The sequence below is a fragment of the Plutella xylostella genome, chromosome 4 (genome assembly GCF_932276165.1).
Source record: "Plutella xylostella chromosome 4, ilPluXylo3.1, whole genome shotgun sequence".
In the NCBI taxonomy this organism is placed as follows: Eukaryota; Metazoa; Arthropoda; class Insecta; order Lepidoptera; family Plutellidae; genus Plutella; species Plutella xylostella.
The window spans coordinates 4,862,271-4,880,224 of NC_063984.1; the positions used below are offsets into that span (position 1 = coordinate 4,862,271).

Here is a 17,954-nt window from a genome sequence, read left to right on the forward strand (position 1 = left end):
CCGCTTAGTTACCTGCTCACGCACTCTACACCTAATTTTGAGTCATTTATTGACTGGACTATCTTTTATATATTTAAAGAAAATAATTCAGAGCAGAATAAAAGTAATTCGATTTATCAAGTGTAGAACCTAACTAATAAATAAGTGTACCTATATTAACAGGGTGTTGCATAAAGAGTGTACTAAGCCGAAACTGATGTGTGCAGCATGTTATATCTAAGCCCGAAAATGAAATCAGATGGTCAAAATTCGCGTAGGTTTCGGCCTTTTTGCAATCTGTAGAGCAGAATCTAAGTAATGTAGGGCAGCATAGTAATTAATGTAGAGCAGCTTATAAAATTAAGGTAGAGCATATTATAATTAATGAAGAGCACAGAAGTTACATATTTTTTTTCAATTGGTGGCGCTAGTTGTCTTTGGCCTGAAGTTGTAATTTGTTAACTGTGTAAAAATAAAGGGTACTCTATCAAAATTAATGAACATTACTAAATAAATATGTGGGTTTTCCAATGGAAGGAAACTAGTGTATTTCTGTACAAATCATTATTTATACGTACGTTAATTGGAATACCTGACTTACGTTTTATTTCTTATCTTCAAAGTAATTATTTGTAACAATATGCCTTATACATTGTAATACAATATTTCTTTCTTGTCTTATTTCTTTTGACAATAACTTTTGGAGCAGTGTTGATGGTATCTTTGGTTTATACTTATGGTTACTGGTTTTTACATGTCTTCCATGATTGAATGATGAAACTTTCCTTGCTGATGATTTATCAAATTTCTTTGTAGTATTCTTTAATGCCTCTACAGCAGGCATTTCAGATTCAACATTTTCCTTAATATTATTTGTCTTGACCTCATCCGGGCCACTGTCATCATCACTGATATTCTTACTGGTACTGATTTCTTTAGATTCAGTAACAATATCACTTTTAGGTAAAATATCATTTACCTTTTTTGGTGGGTCTACTGGAGTCACTTCTGTGTCATCTTCATCAGATGATCCATAATTACAGATGAGATTAGATATGGCACTACAGACTGCAGTCTTTTCTGATGTTTTGGATGGTATGGGGGTGGCAGAATCTTCAACAAAGTCCTCATCATCTATCAAGAAATTGTTACTTGTTTCCACTGTCATTTCTTCTGAGTCGCTGTTGGTTAATAAATCTTGAATACCACAAAAGGGTTGCATCTTCATTTTTTTCTCTTCTGGGATAACCTCTGCACTAATCTTTGCTGGTCGATGCCTTTTCTTATTGTTAGTAATATTTGAAACTTTTAAATTATTCTTATTAGGTGTGTCTTTTTCTCTCTTGAATCCTGTAAATATATTATCTTAACATTTGAACATTGTGTGTGAACATGAATTGTCTCAGGATTACAGAATAACTATGGTCAGCTTCATAAGTAGGTATAAACTTCCGTACCTTGGCAACAATCTTTGAATGAACCAAAAGGCACATTATGATATTGATAAGGTAGATACAAAAGTGTATAACTGGTACTTTTGAAGCTGATTGATGTTGTATTGGGGATAAATATATTTATGCCTATTATTTTAAGAGCCAATGGGAGGAATCAAGAATCTGTTTTTGACAATTATGATACTAGGACTGAAACCAATAGCAAATTGTAAACTTTCTTGATGTGGAATAAATGAATTAATTGGTTGCACTGACCGAGGGCTCTATGAGGCAGCGGCATACATTGGGGTAATTTCAACATAAATAACTATCACATCTAGACTAGAAGAGGTCTTGTTCCTAGAAAAAAAACAAGCTTACCACTTTTATTATTGGTTTGAAATTTCTTTTTCCTTTCAAGACACATTTTCTCTCCTCTATCAATTTTTTCCTTTATTTCTGCTGTCTTTTTCTCAACATTAACTTTAGTCGGATATTTCTTTTTGCGTTCTTCTCGCCACTTCTGAATGGCTTCAGGATTGTCTAATTTAGCTATTTTATTATACAAGCCAGAAGAGTGTTGCATTTGGATATGTTTTGTAATGACTTTGGGGTGTGCAACAAATTTACATCCATCAATATTGCAGGTCTGGAACAAATTGGACAAATTAAATTAATGTTTGTGATAATATTCACACAGCACATTAAAAAATATAGTCCATTAAACTTTATTTTACCTCATGTTGCTGAATATGGGTCTGTAATTGTTGTGCTGACCGGAAATCTCTATCACATGTTTCACACCAATGTTCCCGGGGTATATCCTGTCCAAAATCATGGTTCAATGGTTTTCGAGGGTAAAAACTATGTCTTAGGTTATGAGAAGTATTCGAGGACATCGGATATCGAGGCCGTGGAGAGAAAGGTGGCCTATACATTTTTTTCGGTTTATATGTATTGCACTATCAACTGCACTGAAAACCTCTGTACACTGAAATAAATGTGGCCCAATTATTTTATTTTTGATAAAACAAAAAATAATAACAAAAGTTAAACAACGTGATGCTGACAGTGACAGAAGTTCAAAAAGTCATTTGTTTTGTTGATAAAAACGATTAATCTGTGTCACGACGGCGGCGGCTCGAAACCTACTATGTTAAAGTTCTGTCGATTTCAAACCTTCACTAAAGCCTGATTAAAAGAGAATATCCATGTTTTTTGCATGTACCTTTTTATTTTTAGGGCAGGCTTGTAGCAGTCAGTGAGTAAATAAGTAGGCTGTAGAATAAAATAGTAATAAACTAAAATTATTTACAAAATCGCACACTTTATTTAAGTTTGCCGAATATGTCTAACATTGACAGCGAAGAATGATGGTTTATCTACTCTGTGATTCCTTCTTTGTCAATTTTGACATTGCGTATTTTGAAGTATTCTTATATTTCTCTTTCTTGATTTATTTATAAACAAAACATTTATTTTAGATTAAACCTTCAACTTCAAATATTATCAACAAATTCAACAATGAGCAATTCGGCAGCAAAAGTAAGTGCACTGCTTTGTATATGTTATCACAATATAAGTATTGAGTATAATTCATGTCGTATGATTTTCAGGTTGGAGAAATATTCACTGAAGCAGGAGCTGCATTCAACAAACTTGCAGAAATGACTATGTTATTGCATCCCATGGCCGAATCAACAACTGTGTAAGACATCATTATTTAAAACACTTCTACAAAATCCAAAATTTATTACAACTGTCTCTGAGGGAGAACTAGGTAGTACACATTCTACAGATATTTCTACATCCCTCTGCCGCGTGCAATAGACAATATCTCTGCGACGCATCTGTGTTGGGTGTGTCGCTTAATGCAGCAGTGGCTCTATTTAAATAGTATGCCATTCATGAAAAACATACTACTGTGAAAGAGGAATTAAAAAGTAATCGAAGGTATTTCATACAGGTAATTCACAAAAAAAAGGCTACAAAAACAGGATAGCAAACCAACAAAATCACTATCTCTAAAGCTGACAGAAATGACCCAACACCAGAAACAAAGCCACATCTGCACTATTAGGGAGAGGCCAGTTTTGAATGTCATTTACTACCTGATGGATTAATTTGTCTAATACCAAACATGAATATTACTTACTATACTTCATGGTCAAGTCAACCATCCCTTGCTGCAAAAATTCATCACTTGTTTTCAGTGCTCAAGTAAAAACACCAGTGAAGAGGAAGGCAGAGGACAAATCACCAGCAGCTCACAGCATCAGCCCGGTCCACAGTGTACACACCACTCCTCTCTCACAACAGGTATGCATGAGGCGCATGAAAAGAGCCTCCTTCCATTATGTAGGTATCACCTCTATCTTAATCAGTCAAGCAAACTCTGCACTGTTACTGAGAACTAATCTAACTAGTCAATTCTTTCACCATGGTGATGAACCCTAGTCTTTCACCATCAATGCTAAGAGAATAGATGTACCTGATCATATGATCTATCTAACTACAAGGCTCACATTCTTATAAAATTGCCAAGCAGTAGTGAGTATTCTACACAATAAGCTCATGAATGCATGTAAAGAGATGTCCAGCATTTGTTTGGTTGGGTCCGAGACTTAATTTCGACATACACTTGCTCGACTCACGATTTTCCGAAAAATTTATTTGTCGATCATTTTTCTTTCGAATGAACGATTTTTCGAAAATCTATTATACGAGGGGTCGCAGGTTCGATACAACTGTATTACTAAATACGGTATTCCGATTAATTAAATGGAGATGGAATGTAATTAATGCAATTGTTAATGTATTAAAAACATGTTCTTTTTAGTTCAAATTTGTATCAAGCGCCTGGCTGGAATTAATAGCTCTGCCACAGGCTAGTGACATAAAATTGATACGAATGATAACTACTTCTGATTGGAAACTATAGCAGTATTAGTTTTAAATTTAATACAATCTAAATAAAATAATGATTCTTAGTTTTTCAGCGTTATTTATTTAAATGATGATGGATATTCTGATATTCGAAAAGTTAGGTTGGATGTTTTTTTTTTGCGTCAAAACAAAAAGCAAATGTACCCTCAAAGTGTATTGTTCCTTTTGTGTGTTTACTTATTACAACTGGAACTGACTCGCTTCTATTAAATCTTAAACTATTAAAAATGGAAGTTTTAACATTAGTAAAATCAAAGCACGGGACCGATCTCTTATCCATCGATGGATACACATATTCGTTGAATAAAAAAGTAAATCACAGGTGTTACTGGAATTGTACGGCAAAAACCACAAAAAAGTGCAATGTGTCGGTGAAAACGGAAATAGAAGATAATAAGCACGTACTAAAAAGTGATATTAATCATGTGGAGCATTTTCACCCACCAAGCCCGGAAGAGAACGTGACGAGAAAAAATATTAATAACTTGAAAAGAAAAGCAATGAGTTCCATGGAAAGTCCATCCCAAATCATTCAAGCATGCAAGCAAGAGGTGCCAAATAACGCAGCTCCTTTTATGCCAAATACTGACGCCATGCGAATGATTGTGAATAGGGCGAGATCGAGGAATTTCCCTCAGATTCCGAAAACATTGAGTGAAATAAATGTGTCTGACATTTATAACGTAATCGAAGACAAGAACTTTCTGATTGGACAATACATTAATAACGATGAAAGCGTTATCGCTTTTGGTACAGAGAACAACTTGCGCTTGCTCAACAGTACGGAGTTTTGGCTTTTGGACGGAACATTCATGTGCTGCCCTGTTCCATTCACAAAAATGTATACCATACATGGCTTCGTGGGAAATAAAAATGGTATAATGAAAATTGTTCCCTTAGTATATGGCTTGCTAAGCCATAAATCAGAAAACTGCTATTACATTTTCCTGGAGCTAGTAAAGAGACATGCCCTGAATGCTTTCGGAATTACATTAAAAGCTCGGAAGATGCTAACAGACTTTGAAATGGCTGCCACGAAAGCGCTAAAAAGGGCATTCCCAAATTCGGAGCAAAAATACTGCTTTTTTCATCTCCGCCAATCTATTTGGAGACATATCCAGGAAGCGGGTCTTGCAAAAAGGTACGGAACGGATTTAAGTTTTGCACATAAGTTACGCCATATACCTGCTCTCGCCTACTTAAGTCCGAATGAAATCCGTGAGGCTTTCTCAAAATTAGAACATGAAGTCATTCCAGAAGAAGCGTCACAAATTGTCTCTTGGTTTTCAAAGTATTACGTTAACGGAACCCTGAAACAAATTCAAGATGGTGGGTCTTTAAAAGTAAGGATACAGAGAATACCACCAATGTTTCCACCAGAAACTTGGTCAATCTATGACCGACTAGAAACTCACACACCAACGTCACAAAACGCAGTAGAGTCATGGCATCATCGGTGGAACGGGCTTCTGGGAAGAAAAAGATGGAATGTGTTCAAAAGGGTTCTACCTTTTTTGGCATAAGATTTTTTTGCCTAATCTCGTATTGAATAGTAACGTTTGGTCAAAGTCTCGTTACGCCGAAAATCGTATGGCATAAATCTCGTTTAGTAAAAAGTTATTTCGCATAACATTGTTTAGCCTAATAATGGTATGGCCAAATCTTGAACAGCCTAATAATGCTATGGCATAGGTTTATACAAAGTAATAATATTCGTTTGGCTTTAAATTTGACGGAGCGTCTCCCTACATAGCGCAAACTGGTGCCTTGTATTGTTTCCGCTGTTTGGAAAACGCTCCGCTCCGCTTCGCTGCGCTCCGCTTTGGTTTTGATGAACATGTGCACCTAACACGCTCCTCCTCGCTTTGCTCGTCGTCGCACCTATTTTTAGGTTTCGATCTCATGGGGTTTGTAATAATTATATTGGTCGTTAACTTTCGATTTTTTGATCATACAATATCGTGATTTTCGGGATGTAGGAGAAAAATACCACAATTTGTACATTTACTACATACTTAATATATTATTTATTAAGATAACATTAGGAGAAACAAGATTATACATAGGTATAGACGAACATAAATTTGAGCAAACGAAACTTAGTTGTTTAAAGATTGTGCCTAAAGAGTTTTAGACGAAACGAGCCTTATGCCACATAAGTCTTGGCAAAGTGATGGTTCGGCCAAAAAAGTTTAGACCATACGAGTTATGCGAAATGAGTTTTGGTCAATAAAGATTATGCCAGATGAGCGGAACCCGTTCAAAAGTGTCATAGAGATGTCAAAAGAACAAAAAAGCACGGAATTAACTATAGAAAGGATCCGAGCACAAGATGACAGTGTTTCTCCTTCCAAAAAAGCCAAACAGTCCAATAAGGAAGAAAAAGTTAAATCTATTTTGGCACAAAAATACACTCTTGGTATGATTGAGGTATTGAGCGGTTTAGCTTATATTTGCCATTTCAAAAAATAATATTTTTATATGTTTTGTGTTTTTTTTTTGTATTTTGTGTATATTGAATTGGTTTATTTTGTAAATATAATCAAATAAAATAAGTACTTTAAGTTATTAAGTATGTACTTAATCATTTATAATTATTTAAATAACTTTTGTAATTGCTATTGGAGAATGGCCATTTCTCTATGGCGCCATGACCCAGAGCGGCCATTGATGAAACATACACTGATGTGTAGTCCGTGACTACAGCATATACTGGTATTAATTTTATTATTATGAGACATGGGAGAACGAAGATATAGGTGCTGAAAGATCAAGTCTTTCTACTGTACTAGTGCTACGCATGTGCGTGCGCACACACACATAGATATGGTTGTCCAGTGTATGTATCTTCAGTGGAATACAGAGCTTCACACAGTACGGTTGTTTCATTTATATCATCTGGCGAACGAGTTTGTGTCTACCCGCGCGTGCTAACAATGTCCGGTGCAATAGGCCACGTTTCGGTTTTTGACCATAATTCAACGGATTGGCAAATTTTCCTAAGTCGTTTGAAGCAGTACCTAAAATTGAACGATATAAAGAAGGAAAACGAAAGTGCTTTATTGCTAACACATTTGTCGGACGAAACGTACAGGTTAGCTAGGAACCTCGTGCATCCCAAGAACATCGAGGAAGTCACATTTGAGGAACTAGTTAAGGAGCTCAGCAGTCATTTCACTCCAAAAAGGTGCAACTTCGCCGACAGGGCGAGGTTCTACGAAGCGAGCAGGGCAGGTGGCGAAAGCGTGGAGGCATGGGCGGCGAGGTTAAGGGGCCTCGCTATCCTGTGCGACTTCGGCAGCGAGCTCGAGGTCCTGCTACGGGACCGGTTCGTACTCGGGATGAGTATGGGCCCGGAGCGGGACCGGCTGTTCGAGACGGACGCGGCCACGATAACCTTCAATAAGGCGGTGGAGCTGGCGCAGCAGGCGGCGTGTGCGCGACAGGCGCGCGCGGCCGCCGTGCCGCTCAAGGAGGAGCCCGTGTTCCGGGCAGGCGTGAGTCCAGGTGGCGCAGAGCCGCGCCGCTGCTCCGCCTGCGGCTTGAAGAGCCATACGGCTGATAAGTGTCGTTACAAAAAGTCTCGGTGTCAACAGTGTGGTGAGAGAGGTCACCTTAAGAAAGTGTGTTCAAATAAAAAGAACCATAGGCTTCTTAACAGTGTCAGTGTCGAAACGGGGTCGGGGTCGACATCCGCAGGGGCGCAAGTTGACGTTGAGGAGCACACTTGCCGGGAGTGTGAGCTTTACAATTTGAGGTATGTCAGTTACAAACCAATTTGTATTGAAGTTTCTGTAAATAATATAAATTTAAATATGGAATTGGATTCTGGATCTGGTGCATCTATAATTTCCGAAGAATTGTATTTAAAATATTTTAACAAATTGAAACTGCATCCTTGTAATTTGAAATTTTGTCTTTATAACGGACATAAAATTTCGCCCTTGGGTTATTTTGATGCAAAAGTAGAATATGAGTCGAATTACAGGAACCTGCAGATTTTTGTTGTTGAGAATAACGGTCCACCTTTATTAGGACGAAATTTCATGTCCGAATTCAAATTATATCTCACATCAGCTGTTAAAAACTTGAGTATCGACAAGTGCCCAGTTGAGGTTTCCCAATTATTAACAGAATATTCAGATCTTTTCAAAGATGAGCTTGGTTTGTTCAATAAATATAAAGTTAGTTTGCACCTGAAGGAAAATGTCCAACCAAAATTTTTCAAACCCCGCCCAGTGCCGTTTGCTTTAAAAAGTAAAGTAGAGGCAGAAATTGATCGACTTGTTAGTCAGGGTATTCTTGTGCCAACAACCTTTTCGGAGTATGCTACACCAATAGTGCCAGTTTTAAAAGAAGATGGCAAGGTGAAGATCGCGGGCGATTTCTCCTTAACTCTTAATCGTGATTTAAAAATTGAGAAGTATCCTTTACCTCGAGTAGAAGAAGTATTTTCTATTCTAGGGGGCGGTGAGAAATATTCAAAAATCGATTTAAGCAACGCCTATAACCAATTTTGCATATCTGACGTAGATGGTTCACAGGATTTAACTGTTATTAACACGCCAAAAGGACTCTTTAAGTACACACGACTAGTGTATGGCCTTGCTAATGCTCCTGCAATATTCCAGCGGGCTATGGAGACCTTGTTGGCAGGTATCAAGGGCGTGAGCTGTTGGTACGATGATATTTGTGTTACGGGACCTACTAAAGAAATTCATCTGCAGAGGCTGCGTGAAGTTTTAAACCGTTTAAGAAACGCCGGTCTGCGTCTTAGTAAGAACAAATGTTCTTTATTTCAAGATAGCGTAAAGTATTTGGGTTTCATAATAGATAAAACCGGTCTCAAAACATGCCCTACAAAAACGGAAGCGATAATAAAGGCTCCGATACCTACCAACGTGTTAGAGGTTAAAAGATTTTTAGGGGTAGTCAATTATTATCGCAATTTTATCCCAGGTGCATCCTCTTTACTAAGCCCATTACATGAACTCCTACGCAGTGAAGTACAATGGGAGTGGGGCGAGCGGCAACAGCGCGCTTTCGATGCCGTTAAACAGCAGCTAGCCTCGGAGCGCGTCCTGGCCCACTACGTGCCCGGCGCGCCCCTCGTGCTCACGGTGGACGCCGGACCCGCCGGCCTCGGAGCTGTCCTGGCGCAGCGGGATCCCGAGGGGGTCGAGAGGCCGATAGCTTTCGCCTCGCGCTCACTCAGCGCAAGTGAAAAAAATTACAGCCAGGTACAGAAAGAGGCCACCGCGATTGTCTATGGTGTACAACATTTCCACCAATATCTGTATGGCTGTGATGTACCTTTCACATTACGAACGGATCATCGGCCTTTACTAACCATTTTTGGAAAGAAAACTGGTATACCGGCTATGGCAGCATCCCGCTTACAAAGATATGCTATTATTCTTTCGGCATACAATTATACTATTGAGTATATTAGCGGGGAAAATAACATAGTGGCCGATTTCTTTTCACGAGCTACTTCCACGGAACCTTGTCAGATAGAAAGCAATGATTCATATTTGGTGAATTTTTTAGATCCCGATATCTTACCAGTTACTTTTGCTGACATTAAAAAAGCCACATGCGAAGATAAAACCTTACAAACAGTACTTGGTTACATGAATCACGGTTGGCCCCGAAAAGTTAAGTGTCACGAAATTGCACCTTATTTTCATTGTAAGCTTGATTTAGAATTAAACAATGGTTGCTTATTTCGGGGACATAGGATCATTATACCTAAAATATTCAGAGTGAAAATGTTGGACGAGTTACACACTGGCCATTTTGGTATTAATAAGACAAAGAGCTCCGCTAGGTCAAGAATGTGGTGGCCGGGAATAGATAAGGATATTGAGCGTTGGATAGGTTCTTGCGAAGCGTGTGTGAGCGTGCGGCCCGCCCCCCCGCGCGCGCCGCCCGCACCGTGGCCGCGCCCGGCCGGGCCTTGGCAACGGGTGCACTTGGACTACATGACAATAGGACAAAATACCTATCTCGTAGTGATCGATGCCTATAGTAAGTGGGTTGAATGCCTACACATGAATTGTGGAATCTCAACTCGTGCACTTATAACAAAACTGAAATATTTATTTTCTGTATTTGGAATTGCGAATTGTCTAGTTTCCGATAATGATCCTAAAATAAATTCTTTAGAATTTAGCGAATTTTGTTTAGCAAATGGAATCAAACATTTGACATCGCCGGTGTATCATCCGGCTAGTAACGGGCAAGCAGAAAATTCAGTTAAGGCATGCAAAAAAATGTTAATGTGCCTGTTCTTATCAAATTCAACCCAATCGATAGCGGCTATTCATGAAAAGCTCCTCGGTTTATTGTTTGAATACCGTAACACGGTACATTGTACGACCGGACAAACGCCTGCGATGTTGATGTTTGGACGAAATCTAAGGTCAAGGTTAGATTTGGTTTTACCTGATAAGAGCATGGATCAAGAAGTACTACAAAATAATTATACTCCAAAGTGTAGTAGGCAATTTGATATTGGTGATAACATCTGGTTAAAATGGTTTGTGAATAGGAAACATGTATGGACATTAGGAAAAATTACTAAAAACATAGGTAATCGCATGTTTGATATATTTGTTCCTCAGTTTAATGTTTCTTGTATAAGGCATATAGATCAAATAACGAAATATTGTGGTGATTCGATTGTTTTTGATGAGCAATTAAGCGGAAATGCCGTTGAATCGAATTGTTCGGCCGCGGTGATATCACCAAGGCAGCCCCCGCCTCCGCCCGAACCGGTCTCCACTTCCCCCGCGCCCCCAGCTGTTGCTGATAGTTACAGTTCTCCTGTTGCGGGACCAGTTGTTGAGGAGGAGGGAGACGAAGTATGGGAGCAGGCTCAGGCAGCGGAGGCCGGTCCGTCAGCTGATGCTCAATGTACAGAGTCCGACCTTCAAGGGCCCAGTGAGCGAACCGAGCGACCTACTTGTAATAATGATAATAATCATAATAATAATGGCGGTCAGTCGCTGGGTTCGAGCATGCAACTTAGACCTAGAACTAAGCATATTAATTATAAGCAGTGAATTTATTATTTATCTTTTGTATTCTTTGTATACCTACAGGATTTCAAAATAATGTTGGAGGAGTGCTACGCATGTGCGTGCGCACACACACATAGATATGGTTGTCCAGTGTATGTATCTTCAGTGGAATACAGAGCTTCACACAGTACGGTTGTTTCATTTATATCAACTAGATGTTACCCTCGAGCTAAAAATTGATTTTAAAAGTGTTTCCGTGGGAATTTCTGGCTAAAAAATATTTAATGTTACTTCGGGATAACGGGAACTTGAATAGAATGAAATAATTTTTGCAATTGGTCTCTTTATAAAAATAGGTTTCTGAGTGTGAAATGTGCAAAAATAATTATGATATTATTTGCATAAATAAAATCATGTAATACATTTTGTGATGCGCTATGAATTGGGAATCCCATGATTTAGAATATAAAACTTATTTATGCGTGTACCATTCAGCAAAATCTTATTTAAAGAAAAAAATATATTTAATTAATTTACTTTTGAACCCTAATATCTCAAGAACCCCATGGTTTAGATTTTTTAAAATATTTTTCCCTGATAATAGACATTTTTATCAATAACTTAAAATAGGTTTGGTGAGTGGCTGCTAACTTATGCAAAGCGGGTCAGGTTTCGCCATTCTTCTTTAAGAAGTACAAGTTTTGTTATGTTTATATTTTGATTATTTTTTTTGTAAAATATTAAAGTTGTTATTTTTGTTTATGCAGTTTTTACTTTATGCGGAAATGCAGTTTATTTAAATTGTAACTTTAAGTAAACTTAAAATTTTGTTATACTAGTTATGCATTATTTATTCTTTGAAATTCTAAACCTCTTGATATTTTTTGTGACAGTTGCATTAATTAAATTCCATCTCCATTCACAGTTTCCAATCAGAAGTAGTTATCATTCGTATCAATTTTATGTCACTAGCCTGTGGCAGAGCTATTAATTCCAGCCAGGCGCTTGATACAAATTTGAACTAAAAAGAACATGTTTTTAATACATTAACAATTGCATTAATTACATTCCATCTCCATTTAATTAATCGGAATACCGTATTTAGTAATACAGTTGTATCGAACCTGCGACCCCTCGTATAATAGATTTTCGAAAAATCGTTCATTCGAAAGAAAAATGATCGACAAATAAATTTTTCGGAAAATCGTGAGTCGAGCAAGTGTATGTCGAAATTAAGTCTCGGACCCTGTTTGGTTGATGTGATTTTATTTAGGCATTTATTAATTTGCGTCTTTATTGCGCGAATATTTTAAAAAGTGTACAAATTGGACTTTAATGCTAAAAGCATTTTCTACCAGTCATCCTGCAAAAGGTAATATGGTGTGCAAAAAACAGTAAAAAATTAAAGAACTAAATAGGAACAAGTCACTTAATAATTACCTACTTTTAACATAATAGAAATATTTACATACATGATTTTGGTTAACAATACATGTAGTTTTCAGAGTCTCCCATCTCTATTTTAAACACTATTTTTACACACAGTAATGGTATTTTTTCTTTATTTCAGGTTACCCTCAATATGCTGAATGCTTCAGAATCTGAAATGGATGTAGAAGGGATCAGAAATGATGTAAAATTGGAGTTTGAAACAAGCAATGAAGAAGTTCCAACATAAAAAAGTACCTACAATAATATTAACCAGTAACCATATTAATTCTAGATTGACCCCCTTGTTTATATAACAGTTATAATTAGAAAAAAAATGATATGGCCTCTAAAACTGTTTGTTATTGATGTAGACAATATAGCAAACCAGTCAGTTTTAAAATGTATAAACTTCATTTTATTAAATAAGGTTTTAGATTAAGTGGATATATTTTTCTTATAAAATGGAATTCAATATTTGCATATTATTTTGATATTTGTAGTCATTTGGTAATCATATTGTTCATTTAATTAATTGAAAACTTTGAATTCTTCTTTTCCATGCGGATTCATGAGATTCATAAACTTTTTTGTGAGTAGATTCTATCATTACTTTTTCAATAGTTAAATTAACATCACTTCTAATTTTCAAAGTATGATAGAAGGCAAAATCATTTCCTTGTTTCTTCATCCGTCGCTGTGCATTTCTGTAGCAATTCCATGGCTGTGTCTCAATTAATACTGTGCTAGGAATTTCCTTAAGAAATTGTAAAAACTTGAGAAGTCCTTCATCACCATTGTTGAGGTGTATCCACATTGTAACAGAAAAACAGAATGTTATGTCAAATGCTTGCTTGCTGTGGGAGTTTAGATATGTTTTAATCTCTTCAGCACCATCTTCAGACATTATATCAATGGACCTGAATGTGATGTTATCTGCAGTATTTGTGTCTATTGCTCTTTTAATTAATGCTGAATCTATGTCTATTGCTAGTATCATAATATTATTATTGTGGTATACGTTTTTTAGGTATTGATAAAATTCTTGTGTCAGTTCTCCAGAGTTGCAGCCAATATCCAAGCAGATGATAGGTTCATTTGTGACCACTGTAGGGAACATTTCTATACTAAGGTTGTTGATTCTCTCTTTCGCACTGTGAAATGAGTAGTAGTTGATGAAGTTTCCATGTTTTACTGCACCGGGGTCACCGCCAATAAAAGAAAGATCATCATCAGGCTTCATTTCTATTTAGTTTTAGACAAAGATTGTGTGATCTGAAAACAAAATTGTAGATTAATTTCAATTATTTGGCACAGCAGAAGTATGTCTTTCCCATGGGTAAGAGCTTGAGTTAGTTAGATATACCTCCTCTAATCTTTTACTCAAAAGTATTTTTTATAAATTTCTGTAGTTAGGTATCATCAGTACCTATAAACAATCTTATCCTGAAGGACATAGCCTAGACCAAGGAGCGCCACATTGTCTCCAGAGTTCCTAATTGTGCCTATGATGAATGATCCAATTCGTTATATCAGACAAATAAAAAACCATTGATTCTCGCCTATAGAGTTCATATTACTTGGTGTAGAACTCTTCAAATGTTATACCTAGTCTGAAGTTAGCAGTAAATGCATAAAAATAATTCACGAATAGGAATTAATAACTGAGTACAAGAAAAACGTACTTTAATTGTTATTAACTTTTTAAATTAAGATAAAACTAACAGTTTTTAGGTTAGAATCATCAATAAGACGAAGACGTCAACATAAACAAATTAAGTTCGAAGCATTCTATCCTACCTAGTGACTGCTTTCGCTCATCGCCCTTATTTTATTTCTATAAAATAATAAAAATATTTGTATCTACGATATCATGTTCCGATTATTGCCAATCAATTTGAAATGTGACACGTGACAGAACGTAAACTATTCTGTGAAGCGAATACTCATAATAAGAATACAAAATCCATAAAAACAAGTTTATCAGTGTGTGAGCAGTTGAGCTCACACAACTTCAGTTGTTCATGTACATAGAACAACGCGGACTCGGGTATGACTTGGGTATGACCAAGGACTTGCTATGACTTATTAGGTACTATTATATTCTATTCTATTCTCTGTGGGGGTGTAAGTACCTGCACCTGGCTCTCTCGAGTGGAACCTTTGTGCATATCCCCAAGGTCTAAACTGCCTTCCCAAGCTTGGACCATTTCCCACCACGCTGGTCCACTGCGGGTTGGTGGGTTCACATATCTAGATGTGCAAAATGGGTTCCGCTCATCTGGCATAATCTTTATTGACCAAAACTCATTTTGCATAACTCGTATGGTCTAAACTTTTTTGGCCGAACCATCACTTTGCCAAGACTTATGTGGCATAAGGCTCGTTTCGTCTAAAACTCTTTAGGCACAATCTTTAAACACCTAAGTTTCGTTTGCTCAAATTTATGTTCGTCTATATACCTATGTATAATCTTGTTTCTCCTAATGTTATCTTAATAAATAATATATTAAGTATAGTAAATGTACAAATTGTGGTATTTTTCTCCTACATCCCGAAAATCACGATATTGTATGATCAAAAAATCGAAAGTTAACGACCAATATAATTATTACAAACCCCATGAGATCGAAACCTAAAAATAGGTGCGACGACGAGCAAAGCGAGGAGGACCGTGTTAGGTGCACATGTTCATCAAAACCAAAGCGGAGCGCAGCGAAGCGGAGCGGAGCGTTTTCCAAACAGCGGAAACAATACAAGGCACCAGTTTGCGCTATGTAGGGAGACGCTCCGTCAAAGTTAAAGCCAAACGAATATTATTACTTTGTATAAACCTATGCCATAGCATTATTAGGCTATTCAAGATTTGGCCATACCATTATTAGGCTAAACAATGTTATGCGAAATAACTTTTTACTAAACGAGATTTATGCCATACGATTTTCGGCGTAACGAGACTTTGACCAAACGTTACTATGCAATACGAGATTAGGCAAAAAAATCTTATGCCAAAAAAGGTAGAACCGTGCAAAATCTAGATATGCAGGTTTCCTCACGATGTTTTCCTTCACCGTAAGAGCGATGGTATACATTGTACTTAAGTTAAAAGAACTCATTAGTACATGTCAGCGCCGGGATTCGAACCCGCATCTCTTGCGTGAGAAGCGGGCGCTTACCCGACTGAGCTACCACCGCTCTTATTATTAGGTAAGTACTTTTCCTTACTTCTCTATAAAACGAAACGAGAAGCAACAGAGAAAAAAATCACCATTATAAGTAGGCTAGCCACAGATGGACTGCATCGCAGCGACTGTGTGCAGTTGCTACATACTTATATTTAACTGCATGCAGTTACTGCATGCAGTACTAAACGTTCGGCGTCGTCGTGTACGCTATCAGCTGCAGTTGTATTGTGTCGCCGTATGCAGTCCATCGCCGTTTGCATGCAGGTCCTGGAGGAGAATGGGCGTTCGTTCACATACCTACATAATACTTACCTAATATTATGCTCACGGCTGTTATCCCGAACGGCTAGTAAGACTAGAGAGGTGCCTGGCAAGTGAGTCACACTAAGTAGTAAGAGCAAGTCACACGCTTTGCGCTGTACATTGTGCACTAACGTGATAGGTTGCGTTGCTAGCCGTTTCGCCGTTTTAAATATAATAGTAGTATAATCACGTAGGTACAATCCTCTTATATAGTAGGTCTGTAGGTACCTACACATAAAGAAATCTAGATGTGCAGGTTCATTCATGATCATGATATTTCTTTCAACTTAAAAGCACCGGCTATACGTACATAACTTCGTGGCGTCCAAACTTGACCGCTCTTAGAGTGACATATTGCTATTGGGAGGAAGTCATGATTCCGCGCAGCACCTGGACACAAAAATTATAGGTCCATATAGTGTCTGAGAGATCCTATTATACTTAAGTACCTAGTTAATTATTTGACGACCGAATGGCGTAGTGGTTAGTGACCCTGACTACTGAGCCGATGGTCCCGGGTTCGATTCCCGGCTGGGGCAGATATTTGTTTAAACACAGATATTTGTTCTCGGGTCTTGGATGTGCCCGTAAAATGGCAATAGGCCCGCTCCCTATTACATTGGGACTAACATACACTCTGGCGAAAAGTGGGTGCAGCAATGCACCTCTGCCTACCCCGCAAGGGAGTGCATTAGTACAAGGCGTGAGTGCGTGTTTTTTTTTTAATTATTTTATTGCAGTACGGGAACTGAACCCAAATCTCCTGTTATATCGTACCTAACGCTAGCAGAGAAAATTACCAGGTACCTAAATAACGGCTGAAAAGTGAAGCTGATCATCATATCACCAGTCAGCGATAGAAGTTATCCTGAATGGCGAATCCTTTCACCACGGAAACAAACTCTTGACTAGCTCTAGTGTTTTTCACCGACATCACTATCCAACGTCACATTTGGTTCTGAGAAACAGATAAGATTCCGAAGTCCAGTCGTATGCAGCTATTGGCGAATCGCCTAATTTGGTTGTGATGTGAATAGGGTTAAGCGCAAACACCTCAAAATTTTGATCTACCAACTCCTGCGCAGATACCTACTCATACGAGTACCTACCAAGGACCACCGCAGTCATATACATACTTATAATATTTCCTTATTTGAGATTTACTTCATAGTCTTTCTACATTCTAAAATCGGATAATATCCTGAAAAAGAGGGATTAGGTATTCGTACGGGTGTGAAATGAATTAACTATCATTTCACACCCGTACGAATACCTATTAAAAACTCTCTATAGCCTTTAATCATTTAACTGAAAAAGAAAATGAATAGTGAGTATTTGCAGGTACCTAGATGAACATGTAATTTACCGGAAAATAAAGGAAATAATTATGGATGCGTGTTCACTTATATTTCCGAGTTTATTCGTGTCAGTAGCTTTTTCTACTTCAAGTAATCTGACGCCTGCGCTACAGTGCAGTACCGCTTTTACTTTTTATACGTGCACCTACGAGTGCAGGAGCCCGAGCCGGCCAGGCGTGGCGCCCGCCGCGACCTTGCACCCTGCGCACGCGCTCATAGAGACTCTACAATATTCATACTGCAACCAGTTCCACACCAGCTACTAAACAAGAATCGGTCGCCCGTGAGTGAAATGTA

The 17,954-nt window shown here is 37.8% G+C and overlaps 3 protein-coding genes across 11 annotated transcripts in view; 1 reads left to right on the plus strand and 2 right to left on the minus strand.

The window, feature by feature from the left end:
• Positions 1-528: 528 nt before the first annotated feature.
• Positions 529-2,493, minus strand: LOC119694581 (nuclear FMR1 interacting protein 1). Its single transcript, XM_038121263.2, has 3 exons — positions 2,150-2,493; positions 1,794-2,061; positions 529-1,329 (listed from the first exon to the last, which is right to left on the minus strand). The coding sequence occupies exons 1-3, from the start codon at positions 2,348-2,350 to the stop codon at positions 584-586; spliced, it is 1,215 nt and encodes a 404-aa protein (XP_037977191.2). The 5' UTR covers positions 2,351-2,493; the 3' UTR covers positions 529-583.
• Positions 2,494-2,791: 298 nt separating this feature from the next.
• LOC119694584 (chromatin complexes subunit BAP18) lies at positions 2,792-13,253 on the plus strand. The gene is made up of 4 exons (XM_038121274.2): positions 2,792-2,957; positions 3,029-3,120; positions 3,626-3,731; positions 12,954-13,253. Exons 1-4 carry the CDS (start codon positions 2,937-2,939, stop codon positions 13,059-13,061), a joined length of 327 nt encoding a protein of 108 aa, XP_037977202.2. The 5' UTR covers positions 2,792-2,936; the 3' UTR covers positions 13,062-13,253.
• Positions 13,254-13,330: 77 nt separating this feature from the next.
• The window catches only part of LOC119694582 (probable RNA methyltransferase CG11342), a 70,772-nt gene continuing 66,148 nt past the window's right edge, over positions 13,331-17,954 (minus strand). For 2 of the 9 annotated variants that reach the window (XM_048628821.1, XM_038121272.2), the window contains one exon: positions 13,331-14,086. In XM_048628821.1, the coding sequence (XP_048484778.1) occupies positions 13,335-14,054 (720 nt within the window). In that variant the 5' untranslated portion in view covers positions 14,055-14,086 and the 3' untranslated portion in view covers positions 13,331-13,334. Of the gene's footprint in view, positions 14,087-14,177; positions 14,736-17,954 lie in introns of those variants that run through there. The other 7 variants (XM_048628801.1, XM_038121270.2, XM_038121269.2 and 4 more) reach the window with 7 other exon arrangements.

What these genes read in the sequence shown, in the direction of transcription:
- LOC119694584 (XM_038121274.2), top strand. Translation starts at nt 2,937, where the DNA reads ATGAGCAATTCGGCAGCAAAA. An exon ending in TGAGCAATTCGGCAGCAAAA is followed by an intron (nt 2,958 to 3,028) that starts GTAAGTGCACTG and finishes TATGATTTTCAG; the next exon opens with GTTGGAGAAATATTCACTGA. An exon ending in CCACTCCTCTCTCACAACAG is followed by an intron (nt 3,732 to 12,953) that starts GTATGCATGAGG and finishes TCTTTATTTCAG; the next exon opens with GTTACCCTCAATATGCTGAA.
- LOC119694581 (XM_038121263.2), bottom strand. Translation starts at nt 2,350, where the DNA reads ATGTATAGGCCACCTTTCTCTCCACGGCCTCGATATCCGATGTCCTCG. An exon ending in CCCATATTCAGCAACATGAG is followed by an intron (nt 2,062 to 2,149) that starts GTAAAATAAAGT and finishes AATTTGTTCCAG; the next exon opens with ACCTGCAATATTGATGGATG. An exon ending in TCAAACCAATAATAAAAGTG is followed by an intron (nt 1,330 to 1,793) that starts GTAAGCTTGTTT and finishes ATATATTTACAG; the next exon opens with GATTCAAGAGAGAAAAAGAC.